The 24,997-nt window shown below is 44.5% G+C and overlaps 1 protein-coding gene across 1 annotated transcript in view; it reads left to right on the forward strand.

Annotated features, from left to right (window-relative positions):
• The window catches only part of CFAP221 (cilia and flagella associated protein 221), a 95,273-nt gene extending 73,235 nt beyond the window's left edge, over positions 1–22,038 (forward strand). Inside the window, exons 20-24 of the mRNA XM_056117687.1 lie at positions 1,451–1,609; positions 3,197–3,288; positions 13,533–13,625; positions 19,630–19,725; positions 21,933–22,038. Of these exons, the coding sequence (XP_055973662.1) occupies positions 1,451–1,609; positions 3,197–3,288; positions 13,533–13,625; positions 19,630–19,725; positions 21,933–22,038 (546 nt within the window). The remainder of the gene's footprint in view (positions 1–1,450; positions 1,610–3,196; positions 3,289–13,532; positions 13,626–19,629; positions 19,726–21,932) is intronic.
• The last annotated feature ends 2,959 nt before the right edge of the window (positions 22,039–24,997 follow it).

The raw sequence follows: 24,997 nt of genomic DNA on the forward strand, positions 1-24,997 counted from the left end.
GAATCTGGAGCTGGAGAGATAGTATAACAGGTAGGGCGCTTGCCGGGCACGCAACAGACCCTGGTTTTGGTTACCTGAGCCCCACCAGGAGTGATCCTTGAGCAATCAGAAGTAATCCCTGAGAACCACTGGGTGTACCCGCCCCCAACACACCCCTTGCCAAAAAAGGAAGAGAAGGAAAAGGAGTGGAGGGATGGGTTGGGACAGGAAGGGGAGGGCAGAGAGAGAGAGAGAGAGAGAGAGAGAGAGAGAGAGAGAGAGCTGATGTTGTGTTATAACTATATGTATATTTATAAACATACGTCATGTGCACACATACACACACTCAAAACTGTTGATGCTCATTGAAGGGGTTGCCTATTTCTACATTATAGTGTTTCTACACTGTCTGGCACAGGGCATCATGGCCTCCCTGTCCTCCTTCCTTTTCATCCCTGAGTTTGGCCAAGGGCCCTCCCCGCATCTCTCTCCCTGACCTTACCTCCAAGTCAGCCTCTCACTTCGTCTACCCAGCATTCCTCACTCACCAAGTCATTCATACACTGGCCACCACTCGCCTTTTCCTCTCTGCCTCTGGGAGCTGTCACACTTCTTTTTCTTGTGGGGAGATGGGGAACACATTTTATTTCTTGGCGGTGATATTGGGTTTCCAATAGCCCCGTGGAGTTTTGTTATTTTTTTAAAATTGCTTTTGGAAATCTTGCAAACAAAAAAGAATAAAATCTCAACTTAGTTCTTAAACATCTGAAATTAATGAGTGGTTAAACGCTTTGTTGAATGGGCCAAGACTGAGATTTGTGTTGGGCAAGCCCTAGAAGGAATAGGAAAAAAAGACTATTTTCTTATTTTTGGAATAACTGCTTGTTCTATGCCTCCATTGGTGCTGCTGGAAAATTGGTTTAAAAAACAACACAACAGGATCTCTCTTAAAACCAGATATTACGTCCAAATGGAGCCCTCCTGAACTAAAAACATTATCTAAACAATGTTAAATGTTGGCATTTCCTGGCATAGCAAATGTCACGCTCTTCTTTGTCTTCTCTTTAAAGTAATTTTAAAGAAGCTATTTTTGTTTTCAAGACCAGAAGTCATTTGCTTTCAAAAACCAGTTTGCTTATTTAATAATTCCCCTCAATTCATCAAATTTGAAAACAAATACTTTAAGCTATCCTAAGCTGGCATTTCCATTAAATTTCCTTCCTTGTGAGTTTTTGTGAATCCACATGGTATGTAATGAAGCTTCTGAATTAGAAAGGCGACATTTATGAATAACGGTGACATTTAAAATGCTGTCAGCTTGCAAACACCTCTGCTCTCCTTTTGCAGACAAGTTGATAGGTAACTGAGCGTGCCCCGGAAGACCCTGGGTGTCACCTGGGGAAACTGGCAAATAATCCCAAATCTGGGCTGGTTTCTCCTCTCTGTCTCTCTCTCTCTCTCCCCCCTGCAGAATCCCGCTCCCGGAGTATTTGCTGCAAAGATCCCACTGACCTATGTAGAAACCTCCATAGATTATCATCTGTGTCCTCACCCCAAGTACAAGTTCACCAAAGAGTGCCACCCCAACTCCAGCATTCCGTTCACACAGAAGCAGTTTCTCCATCACACGGTAATGCCATCCCAGGCTCACCTCAAGGCAGAGCTGGGGCTGGACCGCAGGGAAGGGGGGGGGGGGGCGGGGGCAGAGGGTCTTAGCTGGATTTGAGAAGGTTTGCAGCCACCACGGAAGTGTTTGAAAGCAGTCCCAGAGTGTCTGGGGCACCCCAGCCTCCCCCAGTCTTCAGTGGTACTGGGGAAACGCAACTCTCCCCTCCCCTCACCTTAATCCCCCCACCCCCTCACCACAGGCTGCATGCTGCCCTTTCCCCAGCATTATCTCCCCTTTCCCGGGGAAGACTATCCCTGATCTCTGTTTTATTCCTGTTTCCACCGTGGAGGGAAAAACTCTGATGTGGTGAGGACAATCCCCAGTCTGGCCTCCTCTGTTTTAGACCCCAAGAAGTATACAAACTGCAGAATGGACATGGCAGCGATGTGGCAAATGTCCAGTTAGGACAAGGCTCCAGGCATCTTTCTTTTCTCCCCCAAGAGAACTCGCCTGAGCAGAACAGCCGGGGACATCTCTTGGAAGTTGGCTTTAAGTCTTCCAGACTCAATAAACCCAGGGCAGGAAGATAATTCCAGGGGGTAAATTGCTAATCTCAAAGACTGCCAACCCTGGTCCCATCTCCTGCAATGCTTATGGTCCCCTGAGCACTGCCAGGGGACCCTGAGCAGAGCCAGGAGTAAGTCCCGAGCACCACTGTTGAGACCTCCAACCTCTGCCCACTCCAAAACGGCAAAGCAAAGCCAACTCAGCAGATCCATAATTCAGATTATAATCTCTGTCCTCCTTCTGCCTCCGGCACTTGAGACAGCCTTCTCTTCCTGTGTTTCCTGCTCGCCTCTTGCTCCTATGACCTGTGCCATGGGCCCTGCAAGCCTCGTGCCTTCCTCTCCTTTCTTTTTTCTTCTAGGCATCACTGGGCCCCACCAGCCTGCTTGAGACTCTCTCCTCCACCTCATGGCCCTCCACTGCGCCCCTTCCCCTTACTCATCCCCACGAACCTTCCTTCCCCTGAAGTCTCAGCCTTTCGCTGTCCAGTTTGAAAGTTCCTCATGGTCCCAGCTGTTCACTTGACCCTCGAGGCCCTTCAGGACTAGCCACCTGCCTCTCCCCCTAATCTCCCACCAACCCTATCCTCTGTTCTGCCTGTGACTGAGCCTGTGGCCTCCTGCCAGCTCCCACCACACTGCTCCTGTGTCTTTTAGGTGCTCCCGCCTGCGTGGAGAGCCATTCATTGATGGCCTTCTTGCATGTTGCACTTGCATCACATTCACAGCCACCAGAACATACTGTCACACCCAATCCTCCCTCCATCACCAGGGTGCGTTGCTTATGTGTCTGATGGATGGGACTGGGCAAGTATTCTCCCTTGTCCTTATTTTAATTTCCTATTGGGTTGTTCTATATGTCTGTATTGGAAAAGCTGTCTTTTTAGATTCAGAAAATTCTCTCACCCTGAAGGAATCAACATATTTGAGAACTGCATTTTTATCTGAAAAAAAAAAAAGTCAGTTGAGTGAAATGGGGAAATCCTTCCTGAACGTTTTCCTCACCAGGCGACAAGTAGCACCCCTGCAACTCTCATTTCAGGACATCATTCCTGGAGTGATGAACTGGAAAAAGTTCCAGCCCTTGGTTCTCTCCCCCTTTTTTGACAACTGGAAGGTGGAGACAACGCACAGGTAAGTCACAGCCCATCTTTTTTCTCTCCAAGAAATATTCTTGTTTTGTGGATTATAGTGTCTGTGATTTCCCCCAAAGTTAGAAGTCAATAATGTAGCAAATTATAAGGGAAGTTTGGTACTTGTAGAAACATGGCGGAGTCAGTTTTCACAATTGCACGTGTCTTCATTGAGATGCACACAAACAAAGCTTAGGTGTTCAGTTGTCTAGATTTGAATAAAAGTAGATAGTAAAGCATAGAAGCAACATTTTGGGTGACAAACAAAAGATAACCTGTACAGACTAGATTTATAATGTGGTGCTCCTGAAATGTATGTAATATAATAAAGCAGTATTACTTTGATAGTTTCTTTTATTATTTTTACTCTTTTCAAAGGAGGAGGCCAGGGAGATGCCCTCAGGGTTGAGCATATGCTTTGCATCCAGAAGACCCAGGATCTTTTGTTTGTTTTCCAGCTTTTAATGTGGTTTGTTTTTGTTTTGGGGCCACCCTCAACAATGTTCAAGGGTTGCTCCTGGCTCTGCACTCAGGAATTACTCTGACAGTGCTCAGGGGACCACATAGGATGCCAGGGATCCAACTTGCATTGTAGGCAAGTGCCCTACTAATTCTCCTATCTCTCCAGCCCCACTACTATTTTAATTTTCAAAGTAGACAACCAGGGCCCAGCAATGGGTGGTAGAGAATCTACTTTTCAGGCATATGGCTGAGGGCTTGATCCCTGTCACCACCCCACAAGCCAAGTGAAATTCCCGCAGTGCTGCTGGTGTACGCTGGGCTTCCCCACAAAGTGTGCATCTTCTGTGCACCAAAACCAAGTGTGTGAGAGCCTGGTCATCAAAGCAACAATAAAAGCAGCAACAAACAGGAGGAGACAAAAAAAAAGTCTTTATAGTAGGCAACCAGCTCATAGAATCCAGCTTACATATTCATGGTCAATTTTTTTTATTTTTATAAAATTTTTCACAATATTTGATTATATTTAATATTTGAACACCAGTCCCGCCACCGTATTTCCATCCCAAACCCCAAACTCTGCCCCCAAAGCAGAACCAAAATAATTTATCCACTAAATGAGACAAAAAAGATTTCTTAAAGTGTGTGAAGATTGTTGTGTTTCACCCAGGAACCATTAAGCCCTCCTACAAGAGGTTAGTAACATGTTGTTAAAGGTTGAGCCATGTGTGCTTATATCTATATCTGCATAAACATATTACCCCCTAAGATTGGTTGCCTTCCCAGTCAAACGTGGTGTGCTACTCTTGGTGTACTGGTGGTTTGAAGTATGAGATGTTGCAAGGCTGCAAAGGCGGCTGTTTGGTCCAGGAACAGATTCAGTCATGGGTGAGGCTCATCTGAGCGTGTGGAGATCAGCTGTGAGCATGGGGGCGGTGGAGTTCTGGAGATTATAGGCTGCTGGGGCTGGCTCCGTTGGGGCGAGGAGGGACTTTACCCGCCCCTCTCTGGGTTGCCCCGAATGAAACAGCCTAGTCAGTTTTTAACACTTAACCTTGTAGCGATCTGTCTCCTAGAGCCTCCATATCCAACTGAAGCCAATGTGCCCACAGCTGGGCATATTCTCATCACACATAGCTCAGCACTAGGTGCGGCCTGGAACTCAGCTCCAGACACAAAACCAGAAGGTGATAATATTGTAGAACCCTGCCACCCACCCACCCACCCGCCAAAAAATAGAGTAACCACATTCTCTCTTATCTGCTTATTGTACACGCCTATAAAACCCTAATGTCAAAGAAGTTGGGCCAAGGTGGTAGCTCAAAGGCTGGAGATTATGTTTTGCTTGTGGGAGCTCTGGGTTCTGCCACGTGATCCCCTGAGCTCCAGGTGGCCCAAGCACACACACATTTTATATATTTACATATAAAGCAAGCAGCCTTCTGCTTGATGTCGTTTCCTTAGGATTCTGCCTCTGACATACTCCTCGGCTTGTGATTTTTCTTGTTCGGTCCACTGCCCTTATATCTACAATTAAAAATGAATTCTTGGTGAGTGAAAGTGACTAAAATCCCAAAATGATTACCATCGGCAGTCACCTTTTTTTTTTTCTTGATTCCTTTGATCCAGAATAATGCCCAGCCCAAGGTAGCAAAGCCCCAACACGGTCCCAGGAATAACCAGGAACCCTGATCTCTGCCACCAGCCAAGATCAGCCAGGGATTTTCCCAGAGCCCCTGATCCCAGCCCACCAGCATGTCCCAGGCCCTCCATTACAAACTCAGCTTCCCCCACCCAGAGATTCCCATCCCCATCCGTGCGGCACCCCGGAGCTGTGTGACCTATACCCCCTCTCTGAACCAAGCCTTCTTATCCATAAGAAGGAGAACAAACGTGTTCCGAAGCCCCTTCTCTGCACGGTCACTGACAATTGACAAGAAGCAGGAAAGTCACCCTCCTATGTGGTGACAAGATCCTGCAGCCCACAGCTGACCCCAGAAATGAAAGAGATAGCTGAGGGGTTGGAGCAATAGCACAGTGGGTAGGGATTTTGCCTTGCAAGCGGCCGACCCAGGTTCGATTCCCAGCATCCCATATGGTCCCCCGAGCACCGCTAGGAGTAATTCCTGAGTACCGAGCCAGGAGTGACCTCTGAGCATTGTTGGGTATGAACCGGAAAGAAAAAAAGCTGAAGACCAGTTTGTGATTCTGGAATATTCTGTTTCACTTCCTCCTTCATTTTTCTGAGCCAAAGTTCTTTCTGGACTAAGTGAAAGCAAGCCTTATTCCAGAGCCTTTCCAGGGGCCATCTCTGAAACTCTTTGCTTAATACTTCACTACCATTCTCAGAGGAATGATTAATGTGAAACAAGTAAAAGCACCCCCCCCCCACCATGGGATTAGGGATGTGCTTAAAGATATTCGTTCCTTTTCTATGAACCCCTCTCCATCCCATCCACCCATTTCCATCTCAGAGTCTGTATTTTTCTTCCTTTGGAAGTCTTTCTAAAAATCTGAGCTCCCCAGAATGACGCGAAAATAGGGGCCCTCCCTCATGGGATGGGGGTAGAGCCAGTCCTTTCCTCCCCATCCCAATGAGACCCCGAGTCACCACCCACAAACTGCCTCTCTGACTCCTGACCAAGCTGCTTAATGTCCATGATCCCAGAGACTCAGGAACAAATCTCGAAACCTAGCAGGTTTTGGCAAGAAATCCCTCCACGGGGGTATGATGCTGCCAGCAGGTCAATCTGTACCTGTGAGGCAAGTACATCAGCAGTCTCATGGCGCCTTCAGACTTCCAGATACCCCAAAATTGCTGCTGTGCCTTTAGCCAGACCACAAAAACTTGGGGCAAAGTTTACCAAGAAAGTAAATGGCCAAAAGTTAGGTATGTGGGAAACACACCCACAAACCACCTCCGGCTCACCTATATAATTGGAGGCGAGGCCTCTCTGGTTCCTGATTGAACTGCTTAATGGCCATGATCCCAGAGACTCAGAGACAAATCTCGAAATCCAGCGGGTTTTGGCAGAAATGGATCCGGTCCCTGCAGTGGGTTACTGGGGCTGGGCCACTCCAGCTGGAAATAGGTTTTGTGCCTTGGCCTCTTCCCCCTGGCGGCCCGGTGGCCACCATCTTTCAGAGGCCACTGGACAGTCAGGTTTGGGCTCGCAGTGATGAGACACACAGGGCCTCATGGGATGGGAGTGGAACTAGTACTGTCCTCCCCACCCCAACGAGACCCCAAGTCATCGCCCACGAACAGCCTCTCTGGCTTCTGATCAAGCTGCTTAATGGCCAGAGACTCAGAAACAAATCTCAAAACCCAGTAGCTTTTGGAAGAAATGTGTCTGGACCTCGCAGTAGGTTACTGTCACCGGGCCACCACAGGGGGGAAAGGGTGCTGTGCTTCTGCCTGCTTCCCCCTGGCAGCTTGGTGGCCGTCATCCTCCAGAGGCCATTGGACAGTCAGGTTTGGGTCCACAGTGACGAGACATTTTGGGCCTCACGGGATGGGGGTGGAGCCAGTCTTGTTCTCCCCACCGCAACAAGACCCCAAGTCGTCACCCACGAATGGCCTCTCTGGCTCCTGATCAAGCTGCTTAACGGCCATGATCCCAGAGACTCAGAAATAAATCTCAAAACCCAGCAACTTTTGGCAGAAATACGTCTGGACCACGCAGTAGGTTACTGTCTCTGGACCACCCCAGGAGGGAAAGGGTGTTGTCCCTCCACCTGCTTCCCCTGGCGGCTTGGTGGCCGTCATCCTCCAGAGGCCATTGGACAGTCAGGTTTGGGTCCACAGTGACGAGACATTTTGGGCCTCACGGGATGGGGGTGGAGCCAGTCTTGTTCTCCCCACCGCAACAAGACCCCAAGTCGTCACCCACGAATGGCCTCTCTGGCTCCTGATCAAGCTGCTTAATGGCCATGATCCCAGAGACTCAGAAACAAATCTCAAAACCCAGCAACTTTTGGCAGAAATGCGTCTGGACCACGCAGTAGGTTACTGTCTCTGGACCACCCCAGGAGGGAAAGGGTGTTGTCCCTCCACCTGCTTCCCCCTGGCGGCTTGGTGGCCGTCATCCTCCAGAGGCCATTGGACAGTCAGGTTTGGGTCCACAGTGACGAGACATTTTGGGCCTCACGGGATGGGGGTGGAGCCAGTCTTGTTCTCCCCACCGCAACAAGACCCCAAGTCGTCACCCACGAATGGCCTTTCTGGCTCCTGATCAAGCTGCTTAACGGCCATGATCCCAGAGACTCAGGAGTAAATCTCGGAACCCAGCAGGTTTGGGAAGAAATCCCTCCAGATTTAAGTGTTAAAATTTCGGAATTTCAAAATCACGCGGCCACTACTGCAGCCACATGACATCATATGTTATTCATAACCAGCAATAGAAAACAAATTGTCTACTGTTGCCTTTTCAGCAGATCTGAATGTTGGGGTAAAATCCCAAATAATAATGGTGGGTCTGGTGCCAAAATATTGAATGTGATCAAAGTAGAGAGAGAGTAATGTGGAAATCATCTGCCCCACAGGTAGGGGGAGGGTGTGGGATGGGGGTATACTGGGGATTTTGGTGGTGGATAGTGGGCACTGGTGAAGGTATGGGTGTTTCATTGTATGACCGAGACTTAAACCCGAAAGCTTTGTAACTGCTCTCAGGTGATTCAATAAATAAAATTACAAAAAATGAAAAAAAAAGTAAGGCGGAATTCATGCACAATTCAATCAGCCTAATCAGTGGCTGAACAAATAGCAGTACTCCTACATAAAAAAAAAAATAGGAGCCCTCAGAGAGCTGGGCCACCGGGCCACCAAGAGGCCTGCTCCAGCCCTTGTCAGCTGTGTCACTCTATGTCCTTGGGTGAGTTACTCATTACTCAGATGCTCTGAGCGATCATTTCCTGGCCTGTGCACCCTGAGGAGAGGTGCTGAAATCCTCCTCAGGCTGTGGTGAGGATTAACAAGAACTGATGAGAAACATTTAGCACCTTCTTTGATGGCTTTTCCAAGGCCTCTGCCCCCTCTCCACCGGCCCCATACCTGGCAGTCACTCAGTTTACAGCAGATGGAAATGGTCAACCACCACCTTGAGATACCACTTTGCCATGGGGTAAAGACATTTTAAAGATTCTGTGCAATCAGTCAACCACGCTGGGTGTGGGGGACAGTGTGGAGACACATAAAACCAAATGAGAAAGGTGAGAAGTGGAGATTGCCTGTGTCCAACAGTGATTAGACTAGAATTAAGAAAAAGAAAAATAGCACCCTCCACCTCCAACACACACACACCACCAGTTTTTTTTTTTCTGCTCCAACTCTGTGTCCTTGGAAAAACCTCCTGAGGCCTTGCTTTCAAGAGCAGTCAGAAGGCAGTTAGTTACCTTGGGCTTGAGTCAACTATGAATTAAACATGAATGCTACATGAATTAAAGAAAACTCTCACCACGACTTGTTACTTTCAGCTTCTGTGCCTGAGTGCTCTGTTGGGCCAATTGGTTTCCAAATAAGCTCTAATTGTATGTGGATCATCAAATTGAAAGACTATTCCATTTTTCTTTATTATGGGTTTCCATGAGTTGTGACTTGGATTATGTTTTCATTTCTAAAAGCAATTACAGTGTATACTAATGGTGATCTTTTTTAAATTCCCTGTAAACTCATTAATGATCCCTTGCAGTCATTTGCTTGAATGACTTATGTAGCCTATTACTGCTGAGGTGTTTCGCCTGTTTCTTTTGCCCCCTGTGAAGTATATCCATTGTCCTCAAACCATGCAATACAGTCATTAAATGTTTATTCAGTCTTTTTTGGGGTGGGGTGGGGTAGTTAATATTAGGTTTTACTTTCTCTTTGAATACATTATGTATTCATAACTCAATCAATATGAATTTCAGGTGCATATCATTCTAAATCACTATCCATCTATACTGCGTTCACTTAAGTACTGCAGTCTTTCTCCCTCTTTCACAAGACTGTTATTCCCTTTGTGCCAGTAAGAGGTTCTAGCAATGAACAGCAGCTACACAGGTATCCCACAGAAGAACTGTCTGTCACTGTTACATTCAGGGAGGGTATCCTCTGAAGCAGAGCATGCAGCTTCTGGAGGGAGTGATGCAGGTGAATGGAGCCATGAGGAAGGAAAAGGGCACTGGCCTGGCTAGCCAGATCTGCCGGATCAACTCTGGCGACCAGTGAGTTGACAGATGCCACCACCAGATGGCCCTCCCAGTTTACCTACACCCGCTTCCTCCTTCCCTTCTGGTAACCTCTAAAATTGATTTTAGAGTCTAAAAGGGTTTTTCGGTTTGATTTTGTTTTGTCCCATTCTTTTCTTCTTTTGTTTCTTTCTGCACCACATGTCAGTGAAATCATGTCTTGTTTGTCTTTCTAGGGCTTATTTCACTAGCACAATATCCTCTAAATCCATTCACACTGTTACATATTCAGTTATCTTTTGTGCTTATGATTATCAGAACTGCTCACTTGGTCTGCTCCACAATACATTCAAGAGAGGCTTTATTGAGTCTTTAGAAGTTCCATAAATCTACGTATCAGCAGAAACTGAAGATACGATGTGATCCAATAGTTCTCAAACTTCCATCTTCTGTATATGAGCAAAATGCCCACAAAGAATTTTGTGAACCAACTCAGAAGTATCAAAGTTTGACTTTGCTTCCTAAGACTTTAAGACCAAAGTAATGCTAAACAAAATACTCGACCAATATCCGCTGTCACAACCACTGCGGTTTCACAATGCGTAGACACATTAAAAAGGACATGGACTCGGTGTTTTTAAATTGGATAGTTTTAAAAGTTTTGTTTCATGAAAAAGTCTTGCTTGCTGCTATTGCCTCTTCTCAGACCAGCCTGCTATCTGGAGAACAGCTGGTTCAGGCTTTCAGCATCTCATTCCCCATCTGGACGGAGCACCTGCCTGAGCACCGGCTTATAGTTTCAGGGGATCTTCCATTAGAACCTGCATTATTTGTCATAAAGTCAGGAAGCAGCAGTAATCTCTGGTTGGTGGATCTCCATTCCTTGTCATGAGGAATGGATTTTACAGACCAAACCCCAGATTAGAGGTGTATGCATTGCTACCAGGATGCTTCTATTTCTCGGCTTCCTCACACAGGCCACAATACGCATATGTGCATATGGAAAACCTGCATGCACACAAAATACATAAACACACACTTATATCCACATGTATACATCAGCACATAAGCACAGGTATGTATTCCTATACGTGGGAGGGTACACCCAGCTGTGCTCAGGGAATATTTCTAGGTCTATGTCTAATAATGCTTCAGGTACACAATTCAGTGCTAGGGGTTTGAACTAGGATTGCGAGAATGTAAAACAGGTTCCCTGTAGAGTTTCTCCAGCCCTATGTCTACATATTTCAGGAATCACTAACTCATACCAATGCTTGTAATTCCAGCCCACTTCTAGGAAGTTATTATATGTTCTTCCTATTTCACATTTGTGGGTCCCTTTTCCCCTTTTTTTGCGAGAACTTTGACACCTACTATGTTTACTTAGTTAAAGATATCTATGCTTTCTATCTTCCTCCTCCTTCAGTCTCTCTTCCCCTCCAGTGTGATTATGTAATACATATTTATTATTATTATTATTGTATCTGTGTGGGGTTTTTCCTTCACTTTTTTATTGATTTCATTTTTTAAATATGTAGAATACTAACAGGCTTTCCAAACTCAGAGGTATACTCAGAGAAGTCTTTTTTTTTTAATTTTCATACGGTCGTTCACAGTAATGCATTACATTCAATATTTTGACACCAGTTCCACCACCTATACACCTTCCCACCCCCATTATTTTGAATTTTCCCGCCACCACTCAAACCTGCCAAAAAGGTAGATGCTCAATAATTTATTTTGTATTGTTTGTTATGAATAGCATAAGATGTCGTGTGGCCACAAGAGCAGCTGCACACTCCTGGAATTCTAAAATTTTAGATAATTAGGGTCTGGAGAAATCTCTGCAATGAGCAGCTCAGTTCTTTTGTGTGTATCTGGATCATGGCCATTAAGGAGCTTAAATAGCAGATGGAGGCAGTTTGTGGGTGTGACCTCCAGAGTCCCATGCGGACAGGAAATGAGAAGGACAAGCCCATCCTGTATCCCTTGAGGCCTGATATTTGCTGTCAGTGATCCCACATACCTGGGCTTCTCATTGGGTTCTGGAAGTTCGCGGCCACCAGGATTCCTAGAGGGCAGGTCACTCAGAGAAGTCTTAATGCTGCTGGTAATTAACCACCAATTTGGGCTTCTAACATCTTCCCTAAATTTCTCTTAGTAATGCTAAGCAGGTTTTTTTTTCTTTCTTAAACAAAGTATAGCACTGTAGGACTGTCCTCCCATTGTTCATCGATTTGCTCTAGCAGGCCCAGTAACGTCTCCATGTCTCCATCGTGAGACTTGTTGTTACTGTGTTTGGCATATCAAATACATCACGGGAAGCTTGCCAGGCTTTGCCGTGCGGGCAAGATACTCTCGGTGGCTTGCCAGACTCTCCAAGAGAGGCAGAGGAATCAAATCTGGCTATGCCGGGCCGATACAAGGTATAAGTATATAAAATAACCTATTAGATAAGTTTCTACATTTTCTTTGTAGTAAAGCAAAATAGCTATTTTCACACCATTTTTCTTGATACGGGGATTTGCAATATTTTTAATTATGCTTTCTATGAATGCACCCTTCCAATACCACAACCACTACCAGGGAATCTTCTTCCCTTCACTGATATCCCAAGGACCCCTCCCATTCCTCTTCCCCCACCCTATGTAAGCTCAGTTCTATAGATAAAATCTTCAGTTCTGATGACTTTGACCATTTGCTGTTCTCTTATTATTTTTTTTTAAATCTCATAACAAAATAGTTTTTACTTAATGAAATTGCCTTAGAGAAGTGCGAGAAGAGAGAACACAGGCTTGGAGAGGAAAAGCCTGCATTTTGTTTTCATCATTTATTTTCACCTGAAATCACTCCTTCAGAGTTGACTTTCTCACCATCTTCCTAGTTGTCAAACATGAGTATAATCTTAACCAATCTTCATACTTACCAAGTCAACAGAATGACAAAACAAGGGAAAGAAACATACCCAAGAGTAACATAGGCACACACAAGGTGCCTGTTAATCCCCTGCTTTTCCCACTCCTGTCTTCTGATTTACATGTGTATTTTATATATACGGAATACACGCAAACCTTTTGTATTTACTATTTTATGTTCCGGTTTTATTCCTTTAAAATCGTTTGAAATATGGAGTTGAGATGAGAGAGAGAGAGAGAGAGAGAGAGAGAGAGAGGAGAGAAATGTATGATTATTCCATCATCTTGAAACTTGACTGTCAGCTTTTTTTTAAGGCTTGACAGTGAATAGAATGTTTAAGGAAGAGTATGAATGTGGGGAGAAAACATTGAGAACAAAAAAGATGAACTATCTAATTATCCCCTAACAGCCCCAGGAAATAATATCATTTTAGGCACTACCAGTTTAAAAATTCTGTTTCCAAGCTTTGGAAAGAATCTTATTTGATAATATTCTCCAGATTGACTGGTGCCTCTCAGATCCCTGCCTTTTCCTCCAGGGAGCCATGCTCAGGGTCTCAGGAAAGATGCAGAACAGAAGGTTGAAGAGGTTGAAGCCTCCCTGGAGGTAGAATAAATGTGCTTTAGAAAAATGTACTTTAGACCCCACGACTGTGCAGATGTCATCATTGATCTCTGGATGTTTGTGTGCTTTTCCCCAAAGCTGTGATTCCTTCAGTTTAGCTATGCTTCCTGAAGACGTCCCTGCCATTCTGAACTCCTTGCCAGAAGAAGACAGACTGGAAACCTTAGAACGGTACTCTCTCTTTTCCTTTCTTTCTTCCTTCCTTCCTTCCTTTCTTTCTTTCTTTCTTTCTCTTTCTTTCTCTTTCCTTCCTTCCTTCCTTCTTTCTTTCTTTTGTTCTTTCTCTTTTTCTTTCTTTCCTTCCTTCTTTATTTCTTTTGTTCTTTCCTTCTCTCTTTCTCTATCTCCTTCCTTTCTTCCTTCTTTCCTTTCTTTCTTCTTTCTTTCTTTCTTTCTTTCTTTCTTTCTTTCTTTCTTTCTACTTTGGGTCTCAATAACCAAGCTCAAGTGCTCTGAGGGTTTAAGAGCACAATGCCTGAGTTTGAAAATTAAGAATGTATTAATATATGCCTATATGTTAGGTATATATCAAATACCTAAAGGTTAATATCCAACCAGACACTCACTAGCTAAAAGGTTCAAAATGTGATAGGGAGGAGGTGCCAAGGATGCCCTGTAAGATTCCCAAGACAAAAACTGCCAGGAAATGCAGAGCGATCACAGAAGCCAGCCTTGAAGCCTTTCAATGCATGAAAGTGACCTGGAAATAGCTCCCTCCCCTGAGGAGTTTTGGAAAGGCAGTTTGAGCAGTAAAACCTCAAGAGGAAGGAGGGAGGCATGGAGACACAGAATGTACCCAGGGGAAGAGGAATAATGGGGACGGTAAACAGGAAAGAAGCAGAGAGCCAGAAATCTGCAGCCCAGCCTCATGGATCTCCCTCCTCACTGAGCAGGAGGCCAGGGCTGGGCCTGGACAGGTCTCAGGCTGGCAGGTGCCGTGGATGCACATCTTTCCCAGGAAAAGAAGCAAACCACTGACATTTGAAGCTGAAATGATGAGCAAACAGTTGCCCACCCAGGTAAAGAGAGAAGCCACCGGCCTCATCCACTTCTTGTAAGTGCAGGCTTTCCCTCAGAGAGGGATAGTGTTTGCTCCAAAGACCTAGGGAAATCGTTTCTGTTGTGTGGGGCTGCCCAGACTTAAAAACTATAGCAACAAAGCCAAGGTAAGGTACCAAAAACTCTGAATCCTGGGGGGCAACTCTGGTCAGCAGTGCACAGTCTCAGCAGTGGTTGGAAGCAATACAAACTCAGCCCCACAGGCTCCGTGTGCAGTTAACCAATGTGAACCCTGAATTGCCACACAGACACACCCTCAGCTCTCACAGTACACGAGATAATGAAAAAGCAGAGGAGCCCACATACACTTAAGGACCGGACGCTGTCTCAAAGGGCTGAGTGCCTTCTCTGCAGGAGGTCAGGCTCAATTCCTGGCACCACTTGGTCTCCCAACAAAAGTTGGAAAGGTCCCAACTTGGTCTCAAAGGACACAAGAGCTCTCTATACCTCTTGGATAAACACTTCAAAGACGTTTACAATGGCAAGAATGTCCACTGAATTGAGGAAAGCAATAGAAGAGACATCCATCAAAAGACAAGAGAAAGTAAGATGATGTGGGAATATTGTAATCAGAAGTCACTGAACTGAAAAATTCCATCGGTGAACTAATAAAACACAATAGAGGAACTCAGCAGTGGAGTAATAGAATCCATAGTATGAATCAGTGCTCTTGAGGATAAGATTCATGAGACTATCAAAAAGAACAGAAGTAGATAGGAATTAAGAAAAATTAAAAAGAAACCAGAGATCATTGAGACAATTTCAAGAGAAAAACAAAAATCCAAATTATAAGGAAGAAAGGTAAGAATCATGAGTTAAAGAAATTATAGCTGAGAACTTTACCGATCTGAGGGCTGAACTGATAGTACAGAACCAGGAGTAAGGACTGAGCACTCCCAGGTGTAGCCCCAGAACAACAAAAAGCAGTAACAGCAGCAATAACAACAACAGCACTTTGCTAATCTGAGGATTAAACTATATTCATAGATCCAAGAAGCTCAGAATTTCAAATAAACCCAAAGATGAGACAACCAAGACATGCTATAATTAAAATGGCAGCTATAGGTGCCTGAAACAAGATAAAAGAAGAAATTTAGATGTATTGTACTCTGCTAACTAGATGTATGATATAGAAAATAAATTATTATTATTACTATTATTATTTGATCATTGCCATTAGTCCAGCTCTGGGAGGAGAGCTGACTGTCCTGGTCTCCTAGAAAGTATGATACTGAAAACATACAATGGAGAGAAATTGTACAGACTTAAATTTGTAGGTTCTTCAGGAGTCCAAAGAATGAGAGAGCAGAGGCAGAGCTAAATGAATCGGAAGGTTTGGGTGGTCATGTAAATTTGGGTTAGTCATTGAAAGTTGGGTAGGTTTAGAGACATAAAGAAATATAAGTCCCAAGAAAGATGGCGGCCGCACGGGAGCCCTGTGGACAGCAGGTTTGAGCCGGGCTCGGCGGGAGCGGCAGGGACCTCATGGGAAGGGGGGCTTTGTGGGCCGTCCCCCACGCCCCACCAAGGTCGCCAGCTGCCCCCCACGAGCGGCTCTCCGGCACGGCCATAGCCCCGGAGGCACAAGGACTTAGCACAGAGAACCAGCCGCTTGGAGCAGAAAAGCAAATGGACTATGTGTTAAACAGCGCCACCAAGCCTGCCCGGAGGGGAAAGGGTGTTGACCGGCCCGCCCGCTCCTCTCTGGAAAGAAAGATGGCGGCCGCACGGGAGCCCTGTGGACAGGAGGTTTGAGCCGGGCTCGGCGGGAGCGACGGGGACCTCATGGGAAGGGGGGCTTTGTGGGCCGTCCCCCACGCCCCACCGAGGTCGCCAGCTGCCCCCCACGAGCGGCTCTCCGGCACGGCCACGACTCCAGGGCACAGAAACCAATCTCTTAACTATCTAACTTTTAATAGAAATTCTTCCAGGGTCAATAAGTAAAATAGCAGAAATTCAAAACCGCGCGGCCGCTATTGCGGCCGCGTGACATCATTTTATTCTTAAACCAAGTTGTAGAAAGCAAATCATTTCACAACACTGTTTCAGCATATCTGATTGTGGGGGGTGGGTCGTAAACTCTAAACAATAATTGTGCATCTTCTATCGAAACAATCTATCTAGTCAAAGTAGATAGAGTATTAACTAGAACTCATCTGCCTCACAAGAATTGGGAGGGGTGGGAGGTGGGGGTCTATTGGGGTTCGGGGTTAAAAATAAGTATTGGTAAAGGGAAATGTGTTTGATATTTACATGACTGAGACCTAAACCCGAAAGCTCTGTAACTTTTCCCACAGTGATTCAATAAATAAATAAATTATAAAAAAAAAAAAAAGAAATATAAGTCCCAAACCAAGGTAGTTGAATTTGATTTTACTGGAGAGCCTGCATATGATATAAGAGCATACATAAGATATCCTTGAATCTCATGTTTCCATTCCCCTCCCCCCCCCCTTTTTTTTGCTTTTTGGATCACACCTGGCAATGCACAGGGGTTACTCCTGGCTCTGCGCTCAGGAACCACCCCTGGCGGTGCTCAGGGGACCAAATAGGATGCTGGGAATTGAACCCGGGTCAGCCGCATGCAAGGCAAACGCCCTACTCGCTGTGCTATTGCTCCAGCCCCTCCAGCCCCTTTTAAACACTTTTACATGTTGAGCTGTAGAGTTCTTGCCTTACATGCGTCCAGCCTGGGTTCAGTCCCTGGATGAACCACACATGGTCCCTTAAGTACCTCTGGGAGTGATCTCTGAGCACAGAGTCAGGAATAAAACTGAACACCACCAGATGTGGTCCAAAATCCCATTTTTTTAATTAAAAATGTATTCTTTTACATGTAACCAGTCCTATCCAAGATGCACATCCAGCACTTCTAAGACGTGGCTCCACAGTGACACTAGACAATACCTACATGCCCAGCGATCAGGATCCAGTCTGAATAGAAAGGTTCAAGTGTCTTCTGCTCAAATTTTCACTGCCTGAGGGTAGTTCCTCAAAGTGCTCCACCCCTTGCCAGTTGATTCACATTTCCTTGAGGTTCAGAAGAGCGAATTCTGTCTGATCATTCCTGCTAAGAAGATACTTAACAGATCACAATGTAGTTAACTCTTCTCCAGTTGGCCCTGATATGTGGCCCGTGGGAACACAGTTTCCTCTTCTTTGAGGCATGCATTCTATCACAAAGTGAGGGCTGGGGGAAAGGTACTGGGGAGCTGGGAATCAAACCCATAGCCTAATGCATCAAATCTACCACTGGGCTACATACCCTTCCTCGTTGTGACCTCATCTTGATTTATTGATGTATTCAGTTTTACAAAGCTGTTCATGATTGGGTTTCAGTCATAATGTTTCAACACACATCCCTTCACTAGTGTACGTTTCCTACCACCAATGGCCCCAGTTTCCCTCCTTACCCCCTCTCCTTTTGGGCATTATGGTTTACCCAAAAAAAGGGGGTTATCAAAGGGTTATCGTGTATCTCTCTTTACCTAATTTCAACACTCAGTTCTTGTCTAGAGTGATCATTTTTATTATGACCTCATCTTCAAATAGAATGAATAATAGTACCTACTTTCGGGTTGGAGAGTTACCTCCCAGGTCTGAGTACACACACTGCAAGCAGGAGTCTCAGCCCAATCCCTGGCACCTCTTGGTATGAACCCAAAGCAAAGAAACAAATAAATTAGCACCTAATTTCAGGAGAATTGTCATACTGAAAGGAGATACTAATGATGCCAAGGAGGAGGATGAGAGCGATAATCACTAGCATAATAACTGCGCAGTAAAGGTGTTGCAGGCACCGGACTTCTCTAGCCATCTCATTTAGGGTCCACCATAAGGTCTTGTTATTATCTCCACCTTAGAGATGAGAAAATTGTTTGAAAAATACCAGAGTGGCCATTCACATAGCAGCTGCCTGGTTAAAATTAGCTTCAGAGGTAGAGGCTGGAACAACTTTGGCAGATTCCAACGGTGTTTTCCTGAACGGGTTATTGCTGTACCTGCATTTGTTTCTCTCAGCAGAGCCACGTTCCTGTTGGCAGTTTTAAACTTTGAGACCTTTGCTGAGCTGTTACCACTTAGTTTGCTATTGAAACTCGAGGCTTCCCATGCTCTCTTGCAGCTCAGACATGGACTTGACCAGGCGTTTACCAAAGGAATATGAGTAGCTCTGAGATCCTCCACGTCTAAAGCGGAGCCCTTAGCACAGCAAGTGTTAATCACCATGCACTCTCATAGCTTCACTCTAACTGGCACCTTTACATGCAGTAACCCATTTTTTTTGCCATCAAATAACAAAACTGTGACCAATGATCAGCTCCGGCCTGCCACATATTTCTGTCAATAAAGTTTTATTATAATACAGCCATGCCCAGTCACTCCTGTGTCTTTTGATTCCTCTTGGGCTGTGAGTCATTCTAAGAGGCCCTAGGCTATGCAATGTCCTTTCCAGAAAAAGCCTGCTGCATTCCACTCTGAGGAACAGGATAGCACTAGGTCCTTTCCATTCTTCTTCCCCCAGATTTTTGAGAAATATGCTTACAATTTTAAAACTGTTACAGTTTTATTTTTCTTTGCTAATGGTTTGCAGAATATAGTCTTGAATGATTTTAATCTTTTAGAATCATTCAGGGCTCTTTATTTCACAAGATATGGTCAATGAAGTGAATGTTCTATGTATGCTTGGAAAAAATATGAGGTTTTATTTAATTTTTTTTTTGGTTTGGGGATCACACCCAGCAGTGCTCAGGAGTTACTCTAGGTTCTGTGCTCAGGAATTACTCCTGGCAATGCTTGGGGGACCATATGGGGTTGCCAGGGATTTAACCCAGGTCGGCTGCTTACAAGGCAAATGTCCTACATGCTGTACTATCTTTCCAGCCTTGAGCAGGATATGAATTCTGTAATCCTGGTTAAAAAACTGCTTCTTCACTATCTCTCCAATTATTTACGAGTGGTGGGCAATTGATCAGCCTTGTGCTTCCCTTAACATAGAACTAGACAAAAGGAGGTGGAACTAATGCTAAAAGCCGTAAGAACTGCATAATTCATAAATGATCAAAATTCTATTTGGGGAGCAAAAAATATCCCATGAACCATTTTTATTCCTTTTTAGAGACCTCTGTGAACAGAATATGGAAGTTACATTAACACCAGGAATGATAGAATTGGAATTTCTTATGCTGGATGACAAGGACTCCAAAAAGGAGAAGTAAGTGGATATTTTCAGTTTTCCAAAAAAAAGACAGGTTTATTTAGATGTGTATTTAATTTTCTGTGCTATCATGTTCCTTCCTTCTGATGTGTTGGCAAGTATACCTTTAAAAACAAAATTCAGAGGCTGGAGCAATAGTAAAGCAGATAGGGTGCTTGCCTTGCACATGGTCGACCCTGATTTGATTCCCAGTACCCTTCATGGTTCCCCTGAGCACCATCATGAGTAACTCCTGAGTGCAGAGCCAGAAGTAACCCCTGAGCACTGCTGGGCATGACCCAAAAATCAATTAGAAAGAGAGAGAAAGTAGGAAGGAAGGAAGGAAGGAAGGAAGGAAGGAAGGAAGGAAGGAAGGAAGGAAGGAAGGAGAAAGAAAACGAGAGGGAGAGAAAGAAAGAATTCAATTTTTCCATTTGTTGCATTTCATTTCAGAGCTTTATTATTTCTGAGTGATAGATAGAAGATTTCCGTTCAGTGTAAGGATTCAGACTCTGCAGATATGTGAACCTGAGTCTGAATTCCACTCCATCATGTAGCATCAGGGCATTCTTCAGCAGTTACTGATCATCTGTAGCTAGGTCACAGTTTCTTCATTTGTAACAGGCAGAAAATAAAATCTCTCTCACAGGCAATTTTGGGGATTGAATGAGGTGCCAGTCTGAAGGCATGTAATTGATTGTTTGATGTGAAGTGAACATTTAGCAAATGTTCCTTCTTCTTTCTGCCTCCCCTTCAGGGGCTCATTAGCTAGGCAAACATCCACACAAGTCTGAAAAAAATTGAATAATAGCTCTTCAGATAATATTTCACATGGCTTATAAATTTGTAATTCAAGGTAAACTTTTATTTAATTATCTAATTTATTTATGGTTTGGGCCCACCCGCAGCAATGCTCAGGGATTATTCCTGGTTCTGCACTCAGGAATCACTCCTGGCAGTGCTCAGGGGAATGTGTGGGATGCTGGGGATTGGACCTGCAAGACAAGAGCCTTACATGCTATATTATCTCTCTAACCCCCCAAGGTATACATTTTTATTTATTTATTTATTTTTGCTTTTTTGGGTCACACCTGGCGATGCACAGAGGTTACTCCTGGCTCTGCACTCAGGAATTACTCCTGGCAGCGCTTGGGGGACCATATGGGATGCTGGGAATCGAACCCGGGTTGACCTCATGCAAGGCATACGCCCTACCCGCTGTGCTATTGCTCCAGTTCCTGGTATACATTTTTAAAGAATGTTTTCTTATTATTAAAATCAGAAAATATAAAGAATATCAGGAATAGAATCAAAACAATAATCAGACATTCAGAGGTAATAACTTGTATTGATGTATTGTCTTCCAAATATTTACTTATAGTCGTCCAAAGAAATGGAAAAATACATATATGTATAAACAAAGTTCAATCATCTAATAATATTGTTTTTCTCTTACATGCTTATTTAGAAATATCTCATAAGCATACTTATAAATACATGCATGCATCATTATATTTCATGGATCGACAGATCTAATCTTTAAACCAACCCTCCAGCAATGATCTTGTAAATCTTTTCAATGTTTGGCTCTAAACCGCCATGCTCCAACAGACATCCCTGAGTCATAATTTCTTGGAAATTTATCCAATGATTTCTTTGGGATAAATTTCTAGGAAGTAAGTGCTGAACCAAAGTGCGTCTGAAGTACATAATGTTGAGTACTTCATTGCACTGCAGAGGGTAACCAGCATCCCTCTTAGGGAGGACAGGACCTGCCCTATCAAAATCCTGAGCACCACCAAACATCGTCCTGTTAATTCTTCACCAATACAGATATTCAAAGCGAACATCTAGTTTTGATTTCACCTTCTTGGTGTAAGAGTGATACTGAGACTTGTCTGGCTTGTCGACTATTTCTCCTATCTGAGAGGCTGTTCCGTCTCTTTTATAGGAAGCGTTTGCCTCGTTCTAAGTTGAAAGAATGCTTCCTATCTCAGGAATAGTCTTTCATGCATATACCGATATCTCATCTTGCCTTCTAGCACTTTAGGGTGCCGTGTTCTATCCACACATATAATTTCACATATAAACATGTGGATGTTTAAGTAGCCCCACCTTGTCTGAGCGCTCGCGGACAAATCCTGAGTCCAGCAAAGGGCGCTGGTGGGAGACGGCAGTGATTGACTGACCTCCTGAGGCGTCCTTGGGTTTCTTCTGCTCTTCAGGGAGGTGAAAGACCAGGCGCCGCCCCTCGAAGTGGGAGAAAAGGTGCAAGAAGAGATGAAGAATCTGCGGAGCAAAGCCATCAACTCACACTTGGTTCTAGAATAGAGACACCGGAGGGGCCGGTCCTCTCATTTGCTGCTCCTGGCTACTCTGGTCCTTGGTACCCATTTATGTTCCAGTCATTTTTTGTAATTCAAGTTTCTAGGGAAAAATTAAATGTGAATGACGGGTATATATATATTTTTTATTTTTATTTTTATTAGTGGAACACCATGAGGTACACTTGTAGATTTACAAATTTTGTGCTTGGGTTTCGATTATGCAATGATCAAGTACCCATCCCTCCACCAGTGCCCATTTTCCACCACCACAGATCCCAGTATCCCTCCTACCCCCCATCTCCCATCCCACCCTACCTCTGTGGCAGGGCATTCCCTTTTGTTCTCTCTCTCTTATTGGGTGTTGTGGTTTGCAAAAGAGGCAATGGGTGGCAATCATGTTTGGTCTATAGTCTACTTTCAGCTTGCATCTCCCATCCTGGGAGGATCCTCCCAACATCCTTTACTTGGTGCTCCCTTCTCTATCTGAAGCTGCCCTTTCCCCCCCAGAGTGCCCAGCTGGCCTCTAAGCCATGGAGTAATCCCCCTGGTACTGATTGTGGCTATTCTTGGGTATTAATCTCCTATTTTGTTACTTTATGTGCCCCAGATGAAGCAATCTTTTTATGTCTATTCCTCTCTTTCTGACTCATTTCACTTAGCATGATACTTTCAATGTGGTACCACTTGTATGTAAAATCCATGACTTCATCTTTTCTAACAGCTACAGAGTACTCCATTGTGTAGATGTACCAAAGTTTCTTTAACCAGTCATCTGTTCTCGGGCACTCAGGTTTTTTCCAGATTCTGGCTATTGTAAAGAGTGCTGCAATGGACAAACAAGTGCAGATGTCACTTCGGCTACACATTTTTGCCTCTCTGGGATATATTCCCAGGAGTGGTATTGCTGGGTCAAATGGGAGCTCAATTTCTAATTTCTTGAGAATGGTCCATACTGTTTTCCAAAAGGGCTGAACTAGTCAGCATTCCCACCAACAGTGAAGGAGTGTCCCTTTCTTGCCACATTCATGCCAGCACTGGTTGCTTTTGTTCTTTTGAATGTGGACCAGTCTCTGAGGTGTGAGATGGTATCTCATTGTGGTTTTGATCTGTATCTCCCTGATAATTAATGATGTAGAGCATTTTCTCATGTGCTTTTTTGCCATTCGGATTTCTTCTTTGAGAAAGTTTCTGTTCATTTCATTTTCCCATTTTTTTATGGTGTTGGATGTTTTCTTCTTGTGAAGTTCAGCCAGTACTTTATATATCCTTGATATCAACCCCTTGTCAGACGTGTATTCGGCGAATATCCTTTCCCATGCTGTATACTGTCTTTGTATTTTGGTCACTGTTACTTTGGAGGTGCAGAAGCTTCTTAGTTTAAGATAGTCCCATTTTTCTATCTCTGTTTTCACTTGCTCGGCCAGTGGTGTGACATCTTTGAAGATACCATTAGCTTCAATGTCATGGAGGGTTTTGCCAACTTTATCTTCAATGTACCTTATGGTTTCTGGTCTGATGTTGAGGTCTTTAATCCATTTTGATCTTACTTTTGTACATGGTGTTAGGCAGAGTTCTGAGCCTATTTTTTTGCATGTAGCCGTCCAGTGATGCCAACACAATTTATTAAAGAGGCTTTCCTTACTCCACTTCACATTACTTGCACCTTTATCAAAGATTAGATGAGCATATGATTGAGGGGAGATGTCAGTGTATTCAACCCTGTTCCATTGGTCTGAAACTCTGCCTTTGTTCCAGTACCATGCTGTTTTAATTATTACTGCTTTGTAGTAGAGTTTGAAGTTAGGGAGGTTGATTCCTCCCAATTTCTTTTTCCCAAGAATTGCTTTAGCTATTCGTGGGGGCTTATTGTTCCATATGAATTTCAGGAGTGTTTGCTCCATTTCTTTGAAGAATGTCATGGGTATCCTTATAGGGATTGCATTGAATTTGTACAATGCTTTGGGAAGTATTGCCATTTTGACAATGTTAAGTCTCCCGACCCATGAGCAGGGAATATCTTTCCATTTCCTCATGTCCTCTTTTATTTCCTGAAGTAGTGTTTTGTAGTTTTCTTTGTATAGGTCCTTTACTTCCTTAGTTAAGCTGATTCCTAGGTACTTGATTTTCTGGGGAACAATTGTGAACAGGATTGTTTTTTTCATGTCATTTTCTTCTCTCTCACTGTTTGCGTATAGGAAAGCCATGGACTTTTGGGTATTGATTTTATAACCTGCAAATTTACTATACGAGTCTATTGTTTCTAGGAGTTTTTTGGTGGAAGTTATTGGGTTCTCTAAGTAGAGTATCATATTATCTGCGAATAGTGAGAGCTTGATTTCTTCCTTTCCTACCTGAATGGATGGGTATATTTTTAACTGATCAGAATTTGTAAGAAACAAATAAAAGTCATTAGTCCGATGGTGGTGTTGAAGCCTCATGGTGCAGGATCCAGTGTTTGCACCTCCGCCTCAGGGCAGGGTGGGAGGTGTGCAGGCGCCTAGGGCTGTGCTGGAGCCTTTGGGCGCTGGGACCCTAGGGGCTCAGAGCAGGCTTTGGAGAGGGTCAGCGCCCCCGCTTCTGCGCATATGCCCCTCCATCTCTGAGTATCACTGGCTTTGACAGCTGATCTGGAACGCAGCCTCCCCAGGTAATTTCAGTGGCAGACGCTGCAGGGTGGGGACCGGGATGGGAGGGAACAATGTGGAGTGGCCAGAGCTTGTGGGCTGGTGTGAGAGCAATTGGAAAGCTGGGAGTCCTCAGAAGCACCTGGGGCAGGGCGTCTCTGAGTAGGGACCAGGACTCCTTTGGACACCTCCATGAAAGGCAGCCCTTTCACTTGTGTTTGCTAACATGGGCCCATGCCTTTGCAGAGCCGGCGAAGCTGAGGACACTTGGGTTATAGTGAAACAGCACCCAGAAATCCAAAACTGTGTCATGCATCCCCTCCATTCTTTTTATCTCTA

The sequence above is a fragment of the Sorex fumeus genome, unplaced genomic scaffold (genome assembly GCF_029834395.1).
Source record: "Sorex fumeus unplaced genomic scaffold, SorFum_2.1 ptg000035l, whole genome shotgun sequence".
NCBI lineage: Eukaryota > Metazoa > Chordata > Mammalia > Eulipotyphla > Soricidae > Sorex > Sorex fumeus.